The sequence below is a fragment of the Canis aureus genome, chromosome 20, assembly GCF_053574225.1.
Source record: "Canis aureus isolate CA01 chromosome 20, VMU_Caureus_v.1.0, whole genome shotgun sequence".
NCBI classification, from domain to species: Eukaryota; Metazoa; Chordata; class Mammalia; order Carnivora; family Canidae; genus Canis; species Canis aureus.
This window is the reverse complement of record NC_135630.1, coordinates 50150413-50169000: the sequence shown is the minus strand read 5'-3', so window position 1 is coordinate 50169000 and position 18588 is coordinate 50150413. Positions and strand designations below refer to the sequence as shown.

The 18588-nt window shown below is 34.7% G+C and overlaps 1 protein-coding gene across 10 annotated transcripts in view; it reads left to right on the top strand.

The window, feature by feature from the left end:
- LRP1B (LDL receptor related protein 1B) overlaps positions 1–18588 on the top strand; it is a 1828472-nt gene that overhangs the window by 887877 nt on the left and 922007 nt on the right. Inside the window, exon 1 of one of the 10 annotated variants that reach the window (XM_077861567.1) lies at positions 10116–10173. The exons of the other annotated variants lie outside the window; for them this stretch is intronic. Within the exon in view, the coding sequence (XP_077717693.1) occupies positions 10125–10173 (49 nt within the window). The 5' untranslated portion in view covers positions 10116–10124. Of the gene's footprint in view, positions 1–10115; positions 10174–18588 lie in introns of those variants that run through there. 10 annotated transcript variants of the gene reach the window in all.

Genomic DNA, 18588 nt, shown 5'->3' with positions numbered 1-18588 from the left:
TCTGAACCGATACCAAAAGATTGGGATCATCCCCTGCATATTCTCAGACCATAATGCCTTGAAATTAGAACTAAATCACAACAAGAAGTTGGAAGGACCTCAAACAAATGGAGGTTAAGGACCATCCTGCTAAAAGATGAAAGGGTCAACCCGGAAATTAAGGAAGAATGAAAAAGATTCATGGAAACTAATGAGAATGAAGATACAACCGTTCAAAATCTTTGGGATGCAGCAAAAGCAGTCCTAACGGGGAAATACATTGCAATATAAGCATCCATTCAAAAACTGGAAAGAACTCAAATACAAAAACTAACCTTACACATAAAGGAGCTAGAGAAAAAACAGCAAATAGATCCTACACCCAGGAGAAGAAGAGAGTTAATAAAGATTCGAGCAGAACTCAACAAAATCGAGACCAGAAGAACTATGGAACAGATCAACAAAACCAGGAGTTGGTTCGTTAAAGAATTAATAAGTTAGATAAACCATTAGCTAGCCTTATTAAAAAGAAGAGAGATAAGACTGAAATTAATAAAATCATGAATGGGAAAGGAGAGATCACTACCAACACCAAGGAAATGCAAACGATTTTAAAAACATATTATCAACAGCTATACACCAATAAATTAGGCAATCTAGAAGAAATGGACACATTCCTGGAAAGCCACAAACTACCAAAACTGGAACAGGAAGAAATAGAAAACCTGAACAGGCCAATAACCAGGGAGGAAATTGAAGCAGTCATCAAAAACCTCCCAAGACACAGAAGTCCAGGGCCAGATGGCTTCCCAGGGGAATTCTATCAAACGTTTAAAGAAGAAACCATACCTATTCTCCTGAAGCTGTTTGGAAAGGTAGAAAGAGATGGAGTACTTCCAAATTCGTTCTATGAGGCCAGCATCACCTTAATTCCAAAACCAGACAAAGACCCCACCAAAAAGGAGAATTACGGACCAATATCCCTGATGAACATGGATGCAAAGATTCTCAACAAGATACTAGCCAATAGGTTCCAACAATACATTAAGAAAATTATTCACCATGACCAAGTAGGATTTATCCCCGGGACACAAGGCTGGTTAAACACCTGTAAAACAATCAATGTGATTCATCATATCAGCAAGAGAAAAACCAAGAACCATATGATCCTCTCATTAGATGCAGAGAAAGCATTTGACAAAATACAGCATCCATTTCTGATCAAAACTCTTCAGAGTGTAGGGATAGAGGGAACATTCCTTGACATCTTAAAAGCCATCTATGAAAAGCCCACAGCAAATATCATTCTCAATGGGGAAGCACTGGGAGCCTTTCCCCTAAGATCAGGAACAAGACAGGGATGTCCACTCTCACCACTGCTCTTCAACATAGTACTGGAAGTCCTAGCCTCAGCAATCAGACAACAAAAAGACATTAAAGGCATTCAAATTGGCAAAGAAGAAGTCAAACTCTCCCTCTTCGCCGATGACATGATATTCTACCTAGAAAACCCAAAAGTCTCCACCCCAAGATTGCTAGAACTCATACAGCAATTTGGTAGCGTGGCAGGATACAAAATCAATGCCCAGAAGTCAGTGGCATTTCTATACACTAACAATGAGACTGAAGAAAGAGAAATTAAGGAGTCAATACCATTTACAATTGCACCCCAAAGCATAAGATACCTAGGAATAAACCTAACCAAAGAGGTAAAGGATCTATACCCTAAAAACTATAGAACACTTCTGAAAGAAATTGAGGAAGACACAAAGAGATGGAAAAATGTTCCATGCTCATGGATTGGCAGAATTAATATTGTGAAAATGTCCATGTTACCCAGGGCAATATACACGTTTAATGCAATCCCTATCAAAATACCATGGACTTTCTTCAGAGAGTTAGAACAAATTATTTTAAGATTTGTGTGGAATCAGAAAAGACCCCGAATAGCCAGGGGAATTTTAAAAAAGAAAACCATAGCTGGGGGCATCACAATGCCAGATTTCAGGTTGTACTACAAAGCTGTGGTCATCAAGACAGTGTGGTACTTGCACAAAAAGAGACACATAGATCAATGGAACAGAATAGAGAACCCAGAAGTGGACCCTGAACTTTATGGTCAACTAATATTTGATAAAGGAGGAAAGACTATCCATTGGAAGAAAGACAGTCTCTTCAATAAATGGTGCTGGGAAAATTGGACATCCACATGCAGAAGAATGAAACTAGACCACTCTCTTGCACCAGACACAAAGATAAACTCAAAATGGATGAAAAATCTAAATGTGAGACAAGATTCCATCAAAATCCTAGAGGAGAACACAGGCAACACCCTTTTTGAACTCGGCCACAGTAACTTCTTGCAAGATACATCCACGAAGGCAAAAGAAACAAAAGCAAAAATGAACTGTTGAAGCTTTTGCACAGCAAAGGATAAGTCAACAAAACTCAAAGACAACCTACAGAATGGGAGAAGATATTTGCAAATGACATATCAGATAAAGGGCTAGTTTCCAAGATCTAGAAAGAACTTATTCAACTCAACACCAAAGAAACAAACAATCCAATCATGAAATGGGCAAAAGACATGAACAGAAATCTCACAGAGGAAGACCTAGACATGGCCAACATGCACATGAGAAAATGCTCCGCATCCCTTGCCATCAGGAAAATACAAATCAAAACCACAATGAGATACCACCTCACACCAGTGAGAATGGGGCAAATTAACATGGCAGGAAACAGCAAATGTTGGAGAGGATGCGGAGAAAAGGGAACCCTCTTACACTGTTGGTGGGAATGTGAACTGGTGCAGCCACTCTGGAAAACTGTGTGGAGGTTCCTCAAAGAGTTAAAAATATACCTGCCCTACGACCCAGCAATTGCACTGTTGGGGATTTACCCCAAAGATACAGATGCAGTGAAACGCCGGGACACCTGCACCCCGATGTTTATAGCAGCAATGGCCACGATAGCCAAACTGTGGAAGGAGCCTCGGTGTCCATCGAAAGATGATGGATAAAGAAGATGTGGTTTATGTATACAATGGAATATTACTCAGCCATTAGAAATGACAAATACCCACCATTTGCTTCAACGTGGATGGAACTGGAGGGTATTATGCTGAGTGAAGTAAGTCAATTGGAGAAGGACAAACATTATATGTTCTCATTTATTTGGAGAATTTAAATAATAGTGAAAAGGAATATAAGGGAAGGGAGAAGAAATGTGTGGGAAATATCAGAAAGGGAGACAGAACATAAAGACTCCTAACTCTGGGAAACGAACTGGGTGGTGGAAGGGGAGGAGGGCGGGGGGTGGGAGTGAATGGGTGACGGGCACTGGGGGTTATTCTGTATGTTGGTAAATTGAACACCAATAAAAAATAAATTCAGGGGATCCCTGGGTGGTGCAGCGGTTTGGCACCTGCCTTTGGCCCGGGGTGTGATCCTGGAGACCCGGGATCGAATCCCACGTCAGGCTCCCTGCATGGAGCCTGCTTCTCCCTCTGCCTGTGTCTCTGCCTCTCTGTCTCTCTCTGTGTGACTATCATGCATAAATAAATAAAATCTTAAAAAAAATAAAAAAATAAATTAAAAAAATATAATAGTGAAAAACCTCAAAATACTGGAAGAATTACTAAAATGTGAGACAGAGACATGAAGTGAGAAAATGCACTTGGAAAACTGTCAGCTAGAAACTTTCTTGACATAAGGTTGCCTATAAACTTCAGTTTATAAAAAAAATGAAACATATTCAAAGTACAACAAAGCAAAGTACAATAAATAAGGTATCCCTATAAATTGAAAACCTTCTGGAAAGTATTTATTAATCTGAATGCCATTTAAAACATTTGTGATTCATGGGAAGAGGTCAAAATGTCAACACTCACAAAGTTTGGAAGAAGTTGATTCCAATGCTCATGGATGACTTTAAGGGCTTCAATGTACCAATGGAGGAAGGAACTGCAGATGTGGTGGAAACAGCAAGAGAACTAAAATTAGAGTGGAGCCTAAAGATGTGACTGAATTGCTGCATTATTATTATAAAACTTGAATGGATGAAGGGTTACACAGGAAGTGGTTTCTTGAGATGGAACCTCCTCCTGGGGAAGATGCTGCAAAGATTGGTGAAATGTCAACAGCATATCTAGAATATTACATAAACTTAGGTGATATGGGAGCAGCGGGGCTTGAGAGGATTGACTCCAATTTTCCAAGAAGTTCTGCTGGGCACAAAATGCTATCAACTAGCATTGCATGCCACAGAGAGGTTGTTGGTAAAAGGAAGAGTCCATTGATGTGGCAAGCTTCATCCCTGCATCATTTAAAAAATGGCCACCTCAGTGTTCAGCAACTGCCACCTTTATCAGTCACTAACCATCGTCATTGAAGCAAGTCCCTTTGTCAGAAAAAGCAATGACTCACTGAAAGCTCAGGTGTTAGGTAGCATTATTTGGTGAAAAAGTATATTTTAATTAAGGTGTATGTACATTGTTTTTTTTTAAACAATGCTATTGCACACTAAATAGACTACAGTATAGTGTAAAAATAACAATTATATGCACTGGAAAACCAATATATATATATGTTGGCTTATTACATATATATATTGGTTAATTATTTTGTATATATTATATATAAATAATATATATCTTGCAATACTTGCTTTGCTGTGGTGGTCTGGAAATGAACTCACAATATATCCAAGGTATGCCTGTAGTTCATATTGAATGTAGCATTTGATTTATTTCTAAGCATCATTATATAAAGTTTAAAAGTATTGAAAGATTATTATAGCCAGATTTTCAAAAAATACATAATTTTCTAGGGTTTCTTTTTTTAAAGATGTTATTTATTTATTCATGAGAGACACACAGAGAGAGAGAGAGAGAAGCACAGACACAGGCAGAGGGAGAAGCAGGCTCCATGTAGGGAGCCTGATGTGGGACTTGATCCCAGGTCTCCAGGATCAGGCCCTGGGCTGAAGGCGGCGCTAAACCGCTGAGCCACTCGGGCTGCCCTTTCTTAGGGTTTCTGATGGATTTAAACGGCAAACATTACTTGAAGACTAATATTATTGATATTTTGGCTTAAAGATCAAGTGGTATTAGCATTTGAGAACCAAAATTTTAAAAATTGATGTTGTCTAACCCCAAATTAAACCTAGGATGAGCATTGAGCTATTAGGTAGTGTATATGCCTTATATGTGCCTATTTATTTATTTATCTATTAAATTATTTCAACAAATATATATTTTCAGAATTTATTGTTAGCAATCAATTTATGTGCTTATAATTACATTTTGAATGGAATATTTCACGTTTTGAATGCTAGGAACTGAATGTTTGTGTATCCCCAAATTCATATGTTGAAGTCCTAGTCCCCAGTGTGGCAGTATCTAGGTGTAAGGTCTTCGAGAGGTAATTAAATTCAGATGAAGTTATAAGAGATTCTCTTGATGGGATTGATACCTTTATAGCAAAGGCGGTGACCACAGATCTCTTTCTCTTCCATGTGGGAACACAGAAAGTAGATGGTATCTAAACCTGAAAGAGAGCTTACTCTAGATACAGAATCAGTTGGCACTTGGATTTTGGACTCCCACAATCAAGAACTGTGGGAAATAAATATGTGTTATTTAAGATATCCAGTCTATGATATTTTGTCGTAGCCACTCAAACTAAGACATTCTCTTTTTTTCATTCTAAAAATGGAAGTACATTTACTTCTTAGTGTATCCCTCTGGAGTGTCATAGTTCAAATCCCCAGAAAAACAGACAAACAGAAACAAACAAATACTCTTTCTCCATGTTTATGGGTCTCAGGTGAACTTTAGATGTCTGAGGTGGAGGACTGTAAATTTGTCATTGCAGAGATTGACTAAATCTGGATTTCTCCTGTGTTATTCTTTAATTCAGAAATCCTCTCACACTTTCAGGATGCTTCAGCGTAAATCCTAGAAATAATCTCCACCCATTTCAAATAAATTAAACTGATCATTTGTGATTGTTTTTGACTCCTGGGCTTAACTTTTAAATTTTTTAATTAAATAAATAAAGACAGTCCAAAGGTATTTATTATTTTTTATTATGTACATGTCTCCGAAGAACTCATGCCATTTCATTACCGTCATGTAATTAATCCTAACAGTAGAGTAAATTTAATCTAAAATGTTTGCTAATAGTAAGGAAGCATCTTACAAATATTTGGTCTTTGAGTTTCTCACTTGAACTTTTTTTTTTTTTTTATCAGACCCAATGCAACCAATAGCATCATTCCAACTGAAAGTCTATTTACAGAATCAGTCCACTAGAAATACATCAGTACATTGTCTTCTCTAATTGCACATTGGAAATAATGACTCAGGAAGACACATCATTTTTTACTTATTTTGTTCCAGATTGAGTAGATTAAGGAATAGGACAAATATGAATAAAAAACAATAATAATATTGTAAAATGATAATATTTATAAGATGATATATAATTGCATTATGTATAAAATAAATACATAGTAGCAATCATCATTTAATCAAAAGCTTGTGTTTTATGGATGTGAATCAAAAGGTAGTCTAAAATAATCTAATATGCAAACAGAGCAAGTCAAAGTAACCAGTAGTTTCAGAAACAAACCATGGCCAACGTGGCAATAAATTCCTTTTTTTTTTTTTTTTTTTTTAAGATTCTACCTATCTATCTGTGAAAAACACAGAGAGAGAGGCAGAGGCAGAGGGAGATGCAGGCTTCCCATGGGGAGCCCGATATGGGACTTGATCTCAGGACTCCAGGATCACAACCTGAGCCAAAGGCAAACACTGAACCACTGAGCCACCCAAGCACCTGCCAATAAATTCTTGATAATAGAGTTGTGAAGTTCTGAGAGTCATAAAATGATTTTGGGAGGAATAGACAACCAAGAAGGATGGTAAAGAATTGGAAGCAGTGAGGCTGTATAAGTCAAGAGGTGGCAGTTTTAATGCAAAAGTGGATGTGATGGCATTTCATCACCAGTACAACATTTTGTCAGGACATTGTTCTGATCTTTGCTTTATTATCCCTTCTTATTCATTTAGGCTCTCCAGTTGTCATTATTCTTCCAACTGTTATATGGCACTATCATCCCTCAACTATTGTTACTCACCGTGGGTACTAATTCCAATAAATTACTATCCATCCTATTTTACTTTCATAATAGTACTCATCCACATTAAATGATGTAAAACCTTCTTATATACATCTTTCCCGGGTAAAGAATAATGACTTGCCAAATTTGAGCTCACAGGTAAAATCAAGGAAAATATTGTAGCTGATTAAAGAATAATGGGGCTGGGACTTAAGATGACTCCCACACTGATTTATTTAGAGGTGAGAGCATAGATTTTAGCCAGGAGGTTCTTGAGCAAAGACTAGCATGAAGAACAGCAGTACTGATTTGGAAATATTACCAGACACTTACCATGGACTAAGCACAATTCTAGGTTTGGGGAGTATAGCAGTGAATATAAGATATATAGAGTCTGCTGGCATGGGGCTTACATTCTAGTGTGAGGAGATAGTGAACTTCTAAGTAACTAGTTCATTTCTATAAGCGATGAATGCTACAAAAAAGTGAATTATTAAGGCAATGTTATTGACTGATGGTGATGAGTCTTTGTCTGTGGAGGGGGAGTGAGATGGTATTTTTAATATCCACTGGTCAGGAGAAGCCTTTTTGAAAAACTGACATTTGAGAAGATACCGGGTGAAGCAAGAACACAAGCCATGCACATTCAGATACTCTTTTCTTAAAGATCGAGTACAAATGTCCTAAGGTAGAAGCTTTCTTTGCAGGTTCAAGAAAAAGTAAGGAGGCCAGTGTGACTGGAATAGAGTGACCAAGGAAGATATGAGGTGGAAGTTTAAAGGCATAAGCTATGTTAGAGACTTTGGATTTTATACCAAATGTGGTGAGAAGTCATTGGAGATTAAAGGAGAGGAGTGATATTTTGGAAAGTAAAAATATAGGCTTAAGATTTAGAGTAAAACCTGTTAATAAAACTAGGTAAGAAACAACAAATCTAAAGACTGCAAACGGGGGTTGGAATCATCTCCTGCATTGGTGTTCATGGTAAACTGTTACAAAGAGAAACATCCTATAATGTTTTGACTTAAAATTGAGCTAAAATCCAGCAAACTTATTTATAAAAATATCAGTGATATCATTTTAAACTATTAGCACAAGAGAGTAAATTCCAAAAGTCTTATCAATTTGTTAAGATTTTTTTTTTCCTTCACCGACAATCAACTGTAGCATAGAACTCAGACTATAAAGAAACCTTTTTCTCCATTGGTGTCCTGATATAATCTGGATTTTACAATGATCCCTTAATTTAAAGGTCAGTGAAGAAGCTATTGCAGCCATCCAAAGTAGAGAAAAATAGTGTCTGAACTAAGGAGAGTAATACTAGAGATGGAAAGATATGTGTAGGGTATGTGTAGTTTCAAGTGAAGCTCTTAAGATTTGTGCTAGATTTAGTCTGGGATGAAGTGAGAAGTGATAAAACTAAAACAAAGGATGAACCACTTGAGTTAGGAGTCAAATAAGAATGCAAAGTTTTGTCTAGTGGGAAAAACACTTGAGCAAATTGGTTTTGTTTCTTGTTTGTGTGTTTGTTTTGTTTTCTTTCATTTTGTTTTTGCTTTAGACAGAGAATAATACTTGCATCTTTTCTAAGTGCATCCACCATAGGTAATAAGATTGTTTTGTAGTGTAAATTAGAAGATAGAATTGAGAAATAGTGGAACAGTGAAAGCTCAGTCATCTCGTGTTCCTTCTCCCAACAGAAAACATAAGAACACACTCAAGACTTACACAACTACCTAATACTGACCCACCATCCCATGCCAGAAGCACCTTCTTTGTCTTTTCTCGTAAAGACATACAAAGATTGTATGTAGAAATTTGTGACTAATTATATAAAGAACTGGCCTTGATGATCATTTTGATTGAATTTCATATGTTTAAGAATAGAATCGGAGCTTAGCAAGAGCCAGTCTTTCATTAGGTAAAGGAAAAGGAAAGAGCTCTGTAATGTGCCAGAGTCTATTCTTGATTCAGGATGTGCCTGACCACAGGACACCTAAACTGAACTTGTATAATACCATTTTAATTATTATACCAAGAAGACGGAGGCTTTGTTTACTCAATTCAGTTTATTTAATATCATGTAGGGATAGAGTGAGTACATGCTTCTTGATAAAGATTATGATGACATATAAAAATAAATGCAATTATATCTTACCATTCAGTGAGCATTTCCAAATGTTCTGGCAGAGAAATATGATATAAAACTTAAATGTTAATTTCCCACTTAAACCAAGAAACACATAAATCAAAGAAAACAGCTTCTTTACAACCTTACAATTTTTAAAATTTTATTTTTACCTGCTCTTCTCTGTATTTACATTAGAAACATTTTCTTTGGTTGAAGGCAACATCACAGCTTGAGACACAATATTTGAGTGGAAATAAAAATGCTAAGTTAAAATATTCGTAGTACAAAATGAATAGACGTGGATAGAAGAAATCTGTGTTTGGAATGTTTCTGATTTTCTGTGATGTCTTCAAATTTTCTCTCATTCTTGGCTGCTTCATCTAAGCTAGACTATAACTTATATGTATTCCTTTAAACGTGATTATTTATTTAATTTTGACAAAGGAACTACGTGCAGTATGTACTGTGTAGGCTCACCTTTGCTCTGGTACTCTTTGAAGCCACCATTCCTCTCCTGGAATTTGCAGAATCTTCCTAACTGGTCACCTGCTTTCAGAATTATCCCTTTTATCCACACAACAGCTAGATGATCTTTTTATAAAGCTAAACAGATGTCTAACTTTTCTGCTTGAAACTGTCCCCAGGGATTTTCCACTAAACACTGCAGATTGAATAAAAGTGTTTATATTGTATTTGTTCTTTTTTGGAAGTCCCCTGTAAACGCTGTAAAGAAAGGTCTTTAATTGTCTAATTTTCTTAAACCAAAAATAAAGAAAGATAGGAAAAAAGCATTTGAGATAATTTTAGACAATAAACACCAAATGATTAAATGATAAATGGGTTATTTTTAATGTTTCTCTGCTTTGCTGAGTGGAGATGGGGTGCCAAGATGAAGAACCCCAGAGAGGCTCAAAAAATTACACTGTTCACCTCTAAAGGTAAGGATATAGGATAAGACTAGTAATAAGTGGATTAGCTTAGAACCTGTTTTAAGAATATCTTGGCTACTAGGTTCCCTACCCCAATCTCCACAGCCAGACAACCTCTTAATCCCCTATATTGGCAGAAAATGGGATGTTTGATTTCTGAAGCAGTTAAATGATAAATGCCTGAAATTATTAAAAAAAAATAAAAAAAGCCCCAGGACCATGGCTATGGAACAAGCTCGTGCAGATTGGAACAAGTGGATGGCAGGCAACAGGAAGGATTTCAAAAGCAAAGAAAAAAATATATTAATAGATGAGTGTGTTGTTTTGTTTTTTCATTTAGGGAGGTATTTTAGAGTTCTTTTGTAGAATTATGCCATAATAAACTATACCAAAGGGGAAAAAAAAACAAAAAATGAAACTAAAAATAAAAATCGTTCAGGGAAGGAAGTATCGCATTAAATTTTTCTTTGCTGTTCAACTAAAATTTATGTAGCAATTATATAAATATTGAATATTAATATCACTGAAAATTAAGATTGTGGGAGGACGAGAGGAAAGCATGAACATGTATCTGTATGTGCATATGTGGAGGGTTGTAAAGAATTAAAACCTAATCTTGCATAACAGAAAGTCAATAGATTACATATAAACTTTAAAAATGTTAAAATCATAGTAGAGACATGATATGTAGAATTATGGAAATAAATACAATAGAAATAGCTAAAACAATTAGAAGATTAGAGGTAAAGTAGGCACTGCTATGTTTTACTGTCAGCCTTGATGAGTTGTTTTTTAATTAATGTACATGATAAAAATAAAAATTACATTTAAAATAAAGTGATCCCTGGCGTTTTCCAATTTAATATTTATGAAATCTACCCACCTACTATAGTATATGCCCACCTGCCAGTCTCTGTTACCTCATCTCTTCTCATCCATTTATACTTAGCTATGATATAGCTCCTCACGTCACTACTCATTTTGAGAATATGTCAAGTTCAGTCGTGCTAGGTAGGCTATGCCCCCAGATCTCCACATGGTCAACCATCTTATTTTGAATTAGTTAAAATACCATCCTTCTATGGATACCCTCTCTGACCAGTCACTACTTAAGTCATTAATATTATCTGACACTAGCCTCCTTGGGAAGGGGCCATATAGGAAAATCCATACTTTGATCATGCCCAAATATAGTTGTTTCAGCACAGAACCGTACTTTGCAAAAATAAATAAAAAATTTTCAAGAGAAACAAGAAAAGTTATCTTTATGAGCATTTATAGAGTATCCTCCATGTTTTAGCATTAATCTGTACTACAGATTTAAAGGAATGAAAATAGTTATCTGTAGAGACATTGCAATTCAGATATGCTTTTATAAATTATATTCAAGTGATGGGAAGCCAATGAAATCTATCTTTAGAAACTGCAGGGATTTAACAAGTGCATTAGTTACCTATTGCTGCATTAACAAGTTACCCCCAAATTTAGTGGCTTAAAAAGAGCACCTAGGGACACCTGTGGCTCAGTGGGTGAGTGTCTGCCTACAGCTCAGGTTGTGATCCTGGGGTCCGGGGATGGAATCCCACATCGGGCTCCCCGCAGGGAGCCTGCTTCTCCCTCTGCCTGTGTCTCTGCCTCTCTCTCTGTGTCTCTCCTGAATAAATAAATAAAATCTTAACAACAACAACAAAAAAAAGAGCACCTATTATCTTGTCCTTTTTGTGTGTCAGAAATTCGGGAGTCACTGAGGTAGGTGACTGGCATAAGATTTCTCTTAGGCCATAGTCAAGATGTTAGCAAGGACTGCTAATAGGCAGGCATCCAGTGATTTCACTGGCCTGGAAGATTTACTTCCAGTCTCCTTCTTGTGACTGTTGGCAGTAGGCCTCTGTCCCTTGCAAAATGGGCCTCTGCACAGGGTTGCTTGAGTATCCTCATAGTATGCCATCTGGTTTCCACCAGTGTTATCCAAAAACAAAGAGTAAAAGGGAAGCTATGATGCCTTTTAGGGCTTATCCTTGGAAACCACACATTGTCATTTTTACCACATTCTATTCAGTGCAAAAAGTCACAAGGAACAGCCTGAACTCAAAGGGAAGAGAATCAATCTTTATCTTCTGAAAGGAACAGTATCAAAACATTTGTGGCGTATTTTAAAATTATCAAACCCATTAAGTGTCTATTTTATCATTAGTTATTTATGGTTTTATCTATACCATGCCTTTCCCTAGTAATAAATATTACAAGAAGTCACAAAGACATAAACTAAAGGGCAGCGTTTTAGTCCTTCTGCCTCTGGAAGGCAACTAATATTCGTGGAATACTTATTGCATGTCATTGTACTGGATTCCTAATATTTGTTTTCTGATTTAATCCCCTTGCTACTTTATAAATTGGATATTATGTTCTTTGAATACAAGAACAATGGCTTTTATAAATATTAGTGACTTTCTCAAGAACATAATTTAAGTAGAGGGTTAGACTTAAGTAAATTATATATACTGTTTGCTTTGCTTTGGTGGAATCACAAACACAATTTAATTCAATTTGCCTCTAAACAAGTTTTATAAGATACACATATGCTTTATTAATTTAAAAATCAGTTTGCCATATTTAAAAATTGGGAGACTTCAAATGAAATTCAAAAATCCATATTTTGGGCTTGTTATTTTTGTTTATTTTTTTATTGTCCCTGTTTTTTTTAATTGACGAAAAATTGATATATGATATGTATTAGTTTCCAGATCTACTACATAGTACATATGTACATGCATTACCAAATGGTCACCACAGTAAGTCTGCTTGCCACCTGTCCCCATTCAAAGTTGTTACAATATTATTGACTGTATACCCCATGCTGTCCATAACATTGCATCCCTATATCTTACTTATTCTATGACTGGAATACTGTACCTCTTAATCCCCTTCACCTATTTCATTCAACCTCCCACTTCCCTAACCTTCTGGAAAACCATCACTTCATTCTCTGTATCTATGAGTCTGTTTCTGTTTTGTTTTGTTTGTTCATTTTGGTTGTTAGATTCTACATTTAAGTGAAGTCATATGATATTATTCTTTATTGGATTTATTTATTCCAGGTCCATTCTCATTATCACAAATGGCAAGATATTTTCGTTTTTTAATGGTGGAGTAATATTACATTGCATGTATTCACCATGTCTTCTTTACCCATTCATCTACTGATGGACATTTAGTTTGTTTCCATGTCACGTCTATTGTAAATAATGCTGCAATGAACATAGGGGTGCATATGTCTATTCAAATCACTGTTTTCATTTTCTTTGCATAAATACTTAGAAGTAGAATTGTTACATCACAAAAGTAGTTCTGTTTTTTTAAATTTTTTTGAGAAACCCCAATACTATTTTTCTATACAGAGCACCAATTTACATTCCATTAACAGTGCGCAAGAGTTCCCTTTTCTCCACATCCTTTCTGACTGACCCTTGTTATTTTTTGTCTTTTTGATAATAGCCATTCAGACAGGTATGAGGTGATATCTCATTGTGGTTTTGGTTTGCATTTTCCTGATGATTAGTGATGTTGAGCATCTTTTTATGTGTCTTTATATCTTTGGGAAAATGTCTATTCAGATCCTCTGCCCATTTTTTGATCAGATTGATTGCTTATTTGATATTGTTTTATGAGTTCTTTATATATTTTTGGATGCTAACCCTTTATTTGATATATCATTTGCAAATATCTTCTCCCATTAATGCATCGCCTTTTCTTTTGGTTGATGGTTTCCTTTGCAGTGCAAAAACTTTTTACTTTAATATGGTCCTGTTTGTCTATTTTTGTTTTTATTGCCCTAACCCAAGGATAGAGTTAGATATAGTAGATTGATAGATGATAGATAGATAGATAGATAGATAGATGATACAGATAGATATAGATACAGATATAGATATAGATATAGATATATAGATATATTTATCACTAAGACCAATGTAAAAAAGCTTATTACTAGGGCACCTGGGTGCCTCAGTTGGTTAAGCATCTTCCTTTACCTCAGGTCATGATCCCGGGGTCCTGGGATGGGGCCCTTCTTTGGGCTCCTGCTCAGTAGGGAGCCTGCTTCTCCCCCTCCCTCTCCCTCTCCCTGCCTCTCTGTCTACTTGTACACTCTCTGTCTCTGTCAAATAAATAAATAAAATCTTTTAAAAAAGAGAGAGGGCTTATTACCTATGTTTTTTCCTAGGAGTTTTATGGTTTTAGGTTTTATTTTTGTCTTTAATCCATTTTGAGTTTGTTTTTACATATGACATTAGAAATTAATTCACTATCCTTTTGCATGTGGCTGTCTAGTTCTCCCAACACCGTTTATTGAAGACTCTTTTTTCCATTGTATATTCTTGCCTCCTTTGTTGTAGACCAATTGACCATATAAGCGTGGGTTTATTTCTGGGCTATTCTGTTCCATTGACCTATTGGGTCTGTTTTTGTGCCAGTACCATAATGTTTTGATTACTATGACTTTGTAGTATAGTTTGAAATTCAGGAGCATGATACCTCTGGCTTTGTTCTTCATTCCCAAGATTGCTTTGGCTATTTGATGTTTTTTGTGGTTTCAAACAAATTGTAGGATTATTTTTCTAGTTTTGTGAAAAAATACGTTGGTAATTTGATAGAGATTGTACTGAATCTGTAGAATACATGGGTAGTACAGATATTTAAATAATATTCTTCCAATTTATGAGCATAACTTATTATTTCATTATTTGTGTTATCAATTATTTCATCAATGTTTTATAGTTTTTAGAGTATAAGTCTTTCACTTCGTTGATTCAGTTTATTCCTACATATTTTATTCCTTATAATGTTATTGGAAATGGGATAAATTCCTAGATATCTTTTTCTGATAATTCATTATTAATATATAGATATGCAACAGATAGATGCTTATTGATTTTGTATTATGCAACTTAAGGGAATTCACTTATTAGCTTTAATAGTTTTGGGATAGAGGCTTTAGGTTTTTTTTTTTTAATTTATAATATTGTGTCATCTAACAATAATGACAATTTTACTTTTTCTTTAAAATGTTTTACTACACCTTAACAATTTGAATGATTTTTTTTATTTCTTTTTTTTAATTACAAGAAATTCACTTTTTAAAGTTTTAATTCCAGTGTAGTTAACATATAGTGTTATATTAGTTTCCAGTATACAATATATGATTCAATAATTCTACATATTACTCAGCACTCCTGATGGTAAGTGTACTCCTAATCTTCTTCTCCTATTTCACTCATCGCCCCACCCACCTCACATCTGAAAATCATCAGTTTGTTCTTTACCGTTAAGAGTCTCTTCTTTGGTTTGTCTCTTTATTCTTTGTTTTTGTTTGTTTGTTTTATTTTGTCTCCTAAATTCCACACATGAGTGAAATCATATGGCATTTGTCTTTCTCTGACTGGCTTATTTCATTTAACATTACAATCATTAGATCCATCCATGTAGTTGCAAATGGAAAGAGCTCATTATTTTTTTTTATTGCTGAGTAGTATTCCACTGTATGTTTGTTCAAACACACACACTGAATCTTCTTTATGCATTCATCTATTGATGGACACTTAGTCTGCTTTCATAATTTGGCTACTATAAATAATTCTGCAGTAAACAGAAGGGTGCATATATCTTTTTGAATTGGTGTTTTCCTATTCTTTGTGTAAATAACCAGTAGTAGAGTTACTGGATTGTATAGTAATTTAATTTAATTTTATTTTTTTGAGTAACATCCATACTGCTTTCCACAGTGGCTGTACCACTTTACATTCCCATCAACAGGACACAACATTTTTTGTTTCTTGTATACCCCACATCATTACCACACTTGTTTCTTGTGTTCTTGATTTTATTCATTCTGATACATTTTCCTGATGATTAGTGATATTGAGCATCTTTTCATGTGGCTGTTGGCCATATATATATATACTTTCTTTGGAGAAATGTCTATTCCTGTCTTATGCCCATTTTTAATTGGATTATGTCTGGATTTTTTTGGCACTGAGTTACATAAGTTCTTTATATATTTTGAATACTAATTCCCTAACAGTTATTTCATTTGTAAATAATTTCTCCCTCCCAGTAGAATGACTTTTAGTTTTATTGTTTACTTGACTGTGCATAGCTTTTTATTTTGATGTAGTCCCAAAAGTTGATTTTTCCTTTTGTTTCTTTTGCTACAGGAGACGTATCTAGAAAAATGTTGCCATGGCCAATATCAAAGATATTGCTGCCTGTGCTCTATACCAGGATTTTTATGCTTTCAGATCTCATATTTAGGTCCTTAATGTTTTGAATTTATTTTTATGTATGATGTAAGAAAGTGGTCCAGTTTCATTCTTTTACATGCAGCTGTCCAGTTTTCCTAATAACACTTGTTGAAGAGACTTTTTTCTCCATTGCCTTTTCTTGCCTCCTTATTTGAAAATGAATTGAATATTTAATCATAGGTTTATTTCTGGGCTCTCTATTCTGTCCCATTGATCTATGTGTCTATTTTTGTGCCCATACCATATTATTTTGATTACTACAGATTTATAGACTATCTTAGCATCTGGAATTGTGATACCTCCAGTTTTGTTCTTCATTTTCAAGATTGCTTTGGGTGTTTGGGGTCTTTTATGGTTCCGTACAAATTTTAGGATTGCTGTTCTGCTTCGGTGAAAAATGCTGTTGATATTTTGATAGGGAATGCATTAAATTTGTAAATTGCTTTGAGTAGTGTAGACATTTTAACAATATTTGTTCTTTCAATCCATGAGTATGGGAAATCTTCCTATTTCTTTGTTGTTGTTGTTGTTGTTGTTGTTGTTTTTCAATTTCTTTCATCAATGTTTTATAGTTTTCAGAGTACAGGTCTTTCAATTCTTTGGTTAAATTTTTTAGGTATTTTCTTATTTTTGGTGCAATTGTAAATGAGATTATTTCTCTTTCGGCTGCTTCATAATTAGTGTATAGAAATGCAACAGACTTCTATATATTGATTTTGTATACCACAACCTTACTGAATTCATTTATCAGTTGCAGTATATTTTGGTGGAGTCTTCAGGGTAATATTACGTGTGTGTGTGTGTCTCTGTGTGTGTGTGTGTGTATATATATACCTGTGTGTGTGTATATATATATACCTGTGTGTGTGTGTGTGTATATATATATATATAGTAATACATATGTAATATATAAAGAGTAATATACATATATATGTATAGTATCTTCTCATCTGCAAATACTGAATATGTGTATGTGTATATACACATTTTTGTTGTCTGATTGCTGTGGTCCAACATAAGTTGAAAAAAAAGGGTGAAAATGAATATCCTTGTTTTGTTCCTGATCTTAGGAGAAAAAACTCTCAATTTTTCTTCATTAATTATGATATTAGTTGTAGGTTTTTCTTGTAAGGTCTTTATTATGTTGAAGTATATTCTCTTTAAACCTACTTTGTTGAAGGTTTATCATGAATGGATGTTGCAATTTGTCAAGTGCTTTTTCTACATCTATTGACATGATCATCTGGTTTTTATCCTTTCTCTTGTCAATGTGGTATGTCACTTTGATTTGCAAATACCAAATTACCCTCATATCCCAGGAATAAAATCCACTTGATTGCATGGAATGATTTTTTTATGTATGGTTGAATTGGGTTTGCCAATATTTTGTTAAGGATATTTGCATGTGATCCTCAGAGATATTGGCCTGTAGTTCACTTTTTTAGTGGTACCTTTATCTGGATTAGGTATCAGGAAATGCTGGCCTCAAAGAATGCAACTTTGGAAGTGTCCTTCCTCTTCTATTTTTTGGAATAGTTTGAAAGGGATAGGTATTGACTCTTTTTTTTTTATTTTTTATTTTTTAAGTTTGATAGAATATACCTGTAAAGCCTTCTGATCCTGAACTTCTGTTTCCTGGGAGTTTTTTGATTACTGATTTAAATTCATTGCTGATAATTGGTCTCTCAAATTATCTGTTTCTTACTGATTCAGTTTTGGGATGTTATCTATTTCTATGAATTTATTTGTTAGGTTATCCAATTTGTTGGCATATATTTTTTCATAATATTATCCTATAATACTTCATATTTATATGATGTCAGTTATTATTTCTCTTTCATTTCTGATTGAGTTTTATTCTTTTTGATGAGTCATATGGCTAAAGTTTTATCAATTTTATAGATCTTTTCAAAGAACCAGCAGCTTTTATTGATCTGTCCTATCAGTTTTGTTTGTTTTGTTTCAGGTTTTTTTTTTTTTTTTTTTTTTTTTGAGGGGGTTCCTTTTTGGTTTCTATTGTATTTATTTCTGCTCTAACCTTTATTACTTCCCTCCTTCTACTGGTTTTGGGTTTTGTTTGTCCTTTTTCTAGTTCCCTTAGATGTTAAAAAGGCTTTTTTTTTTT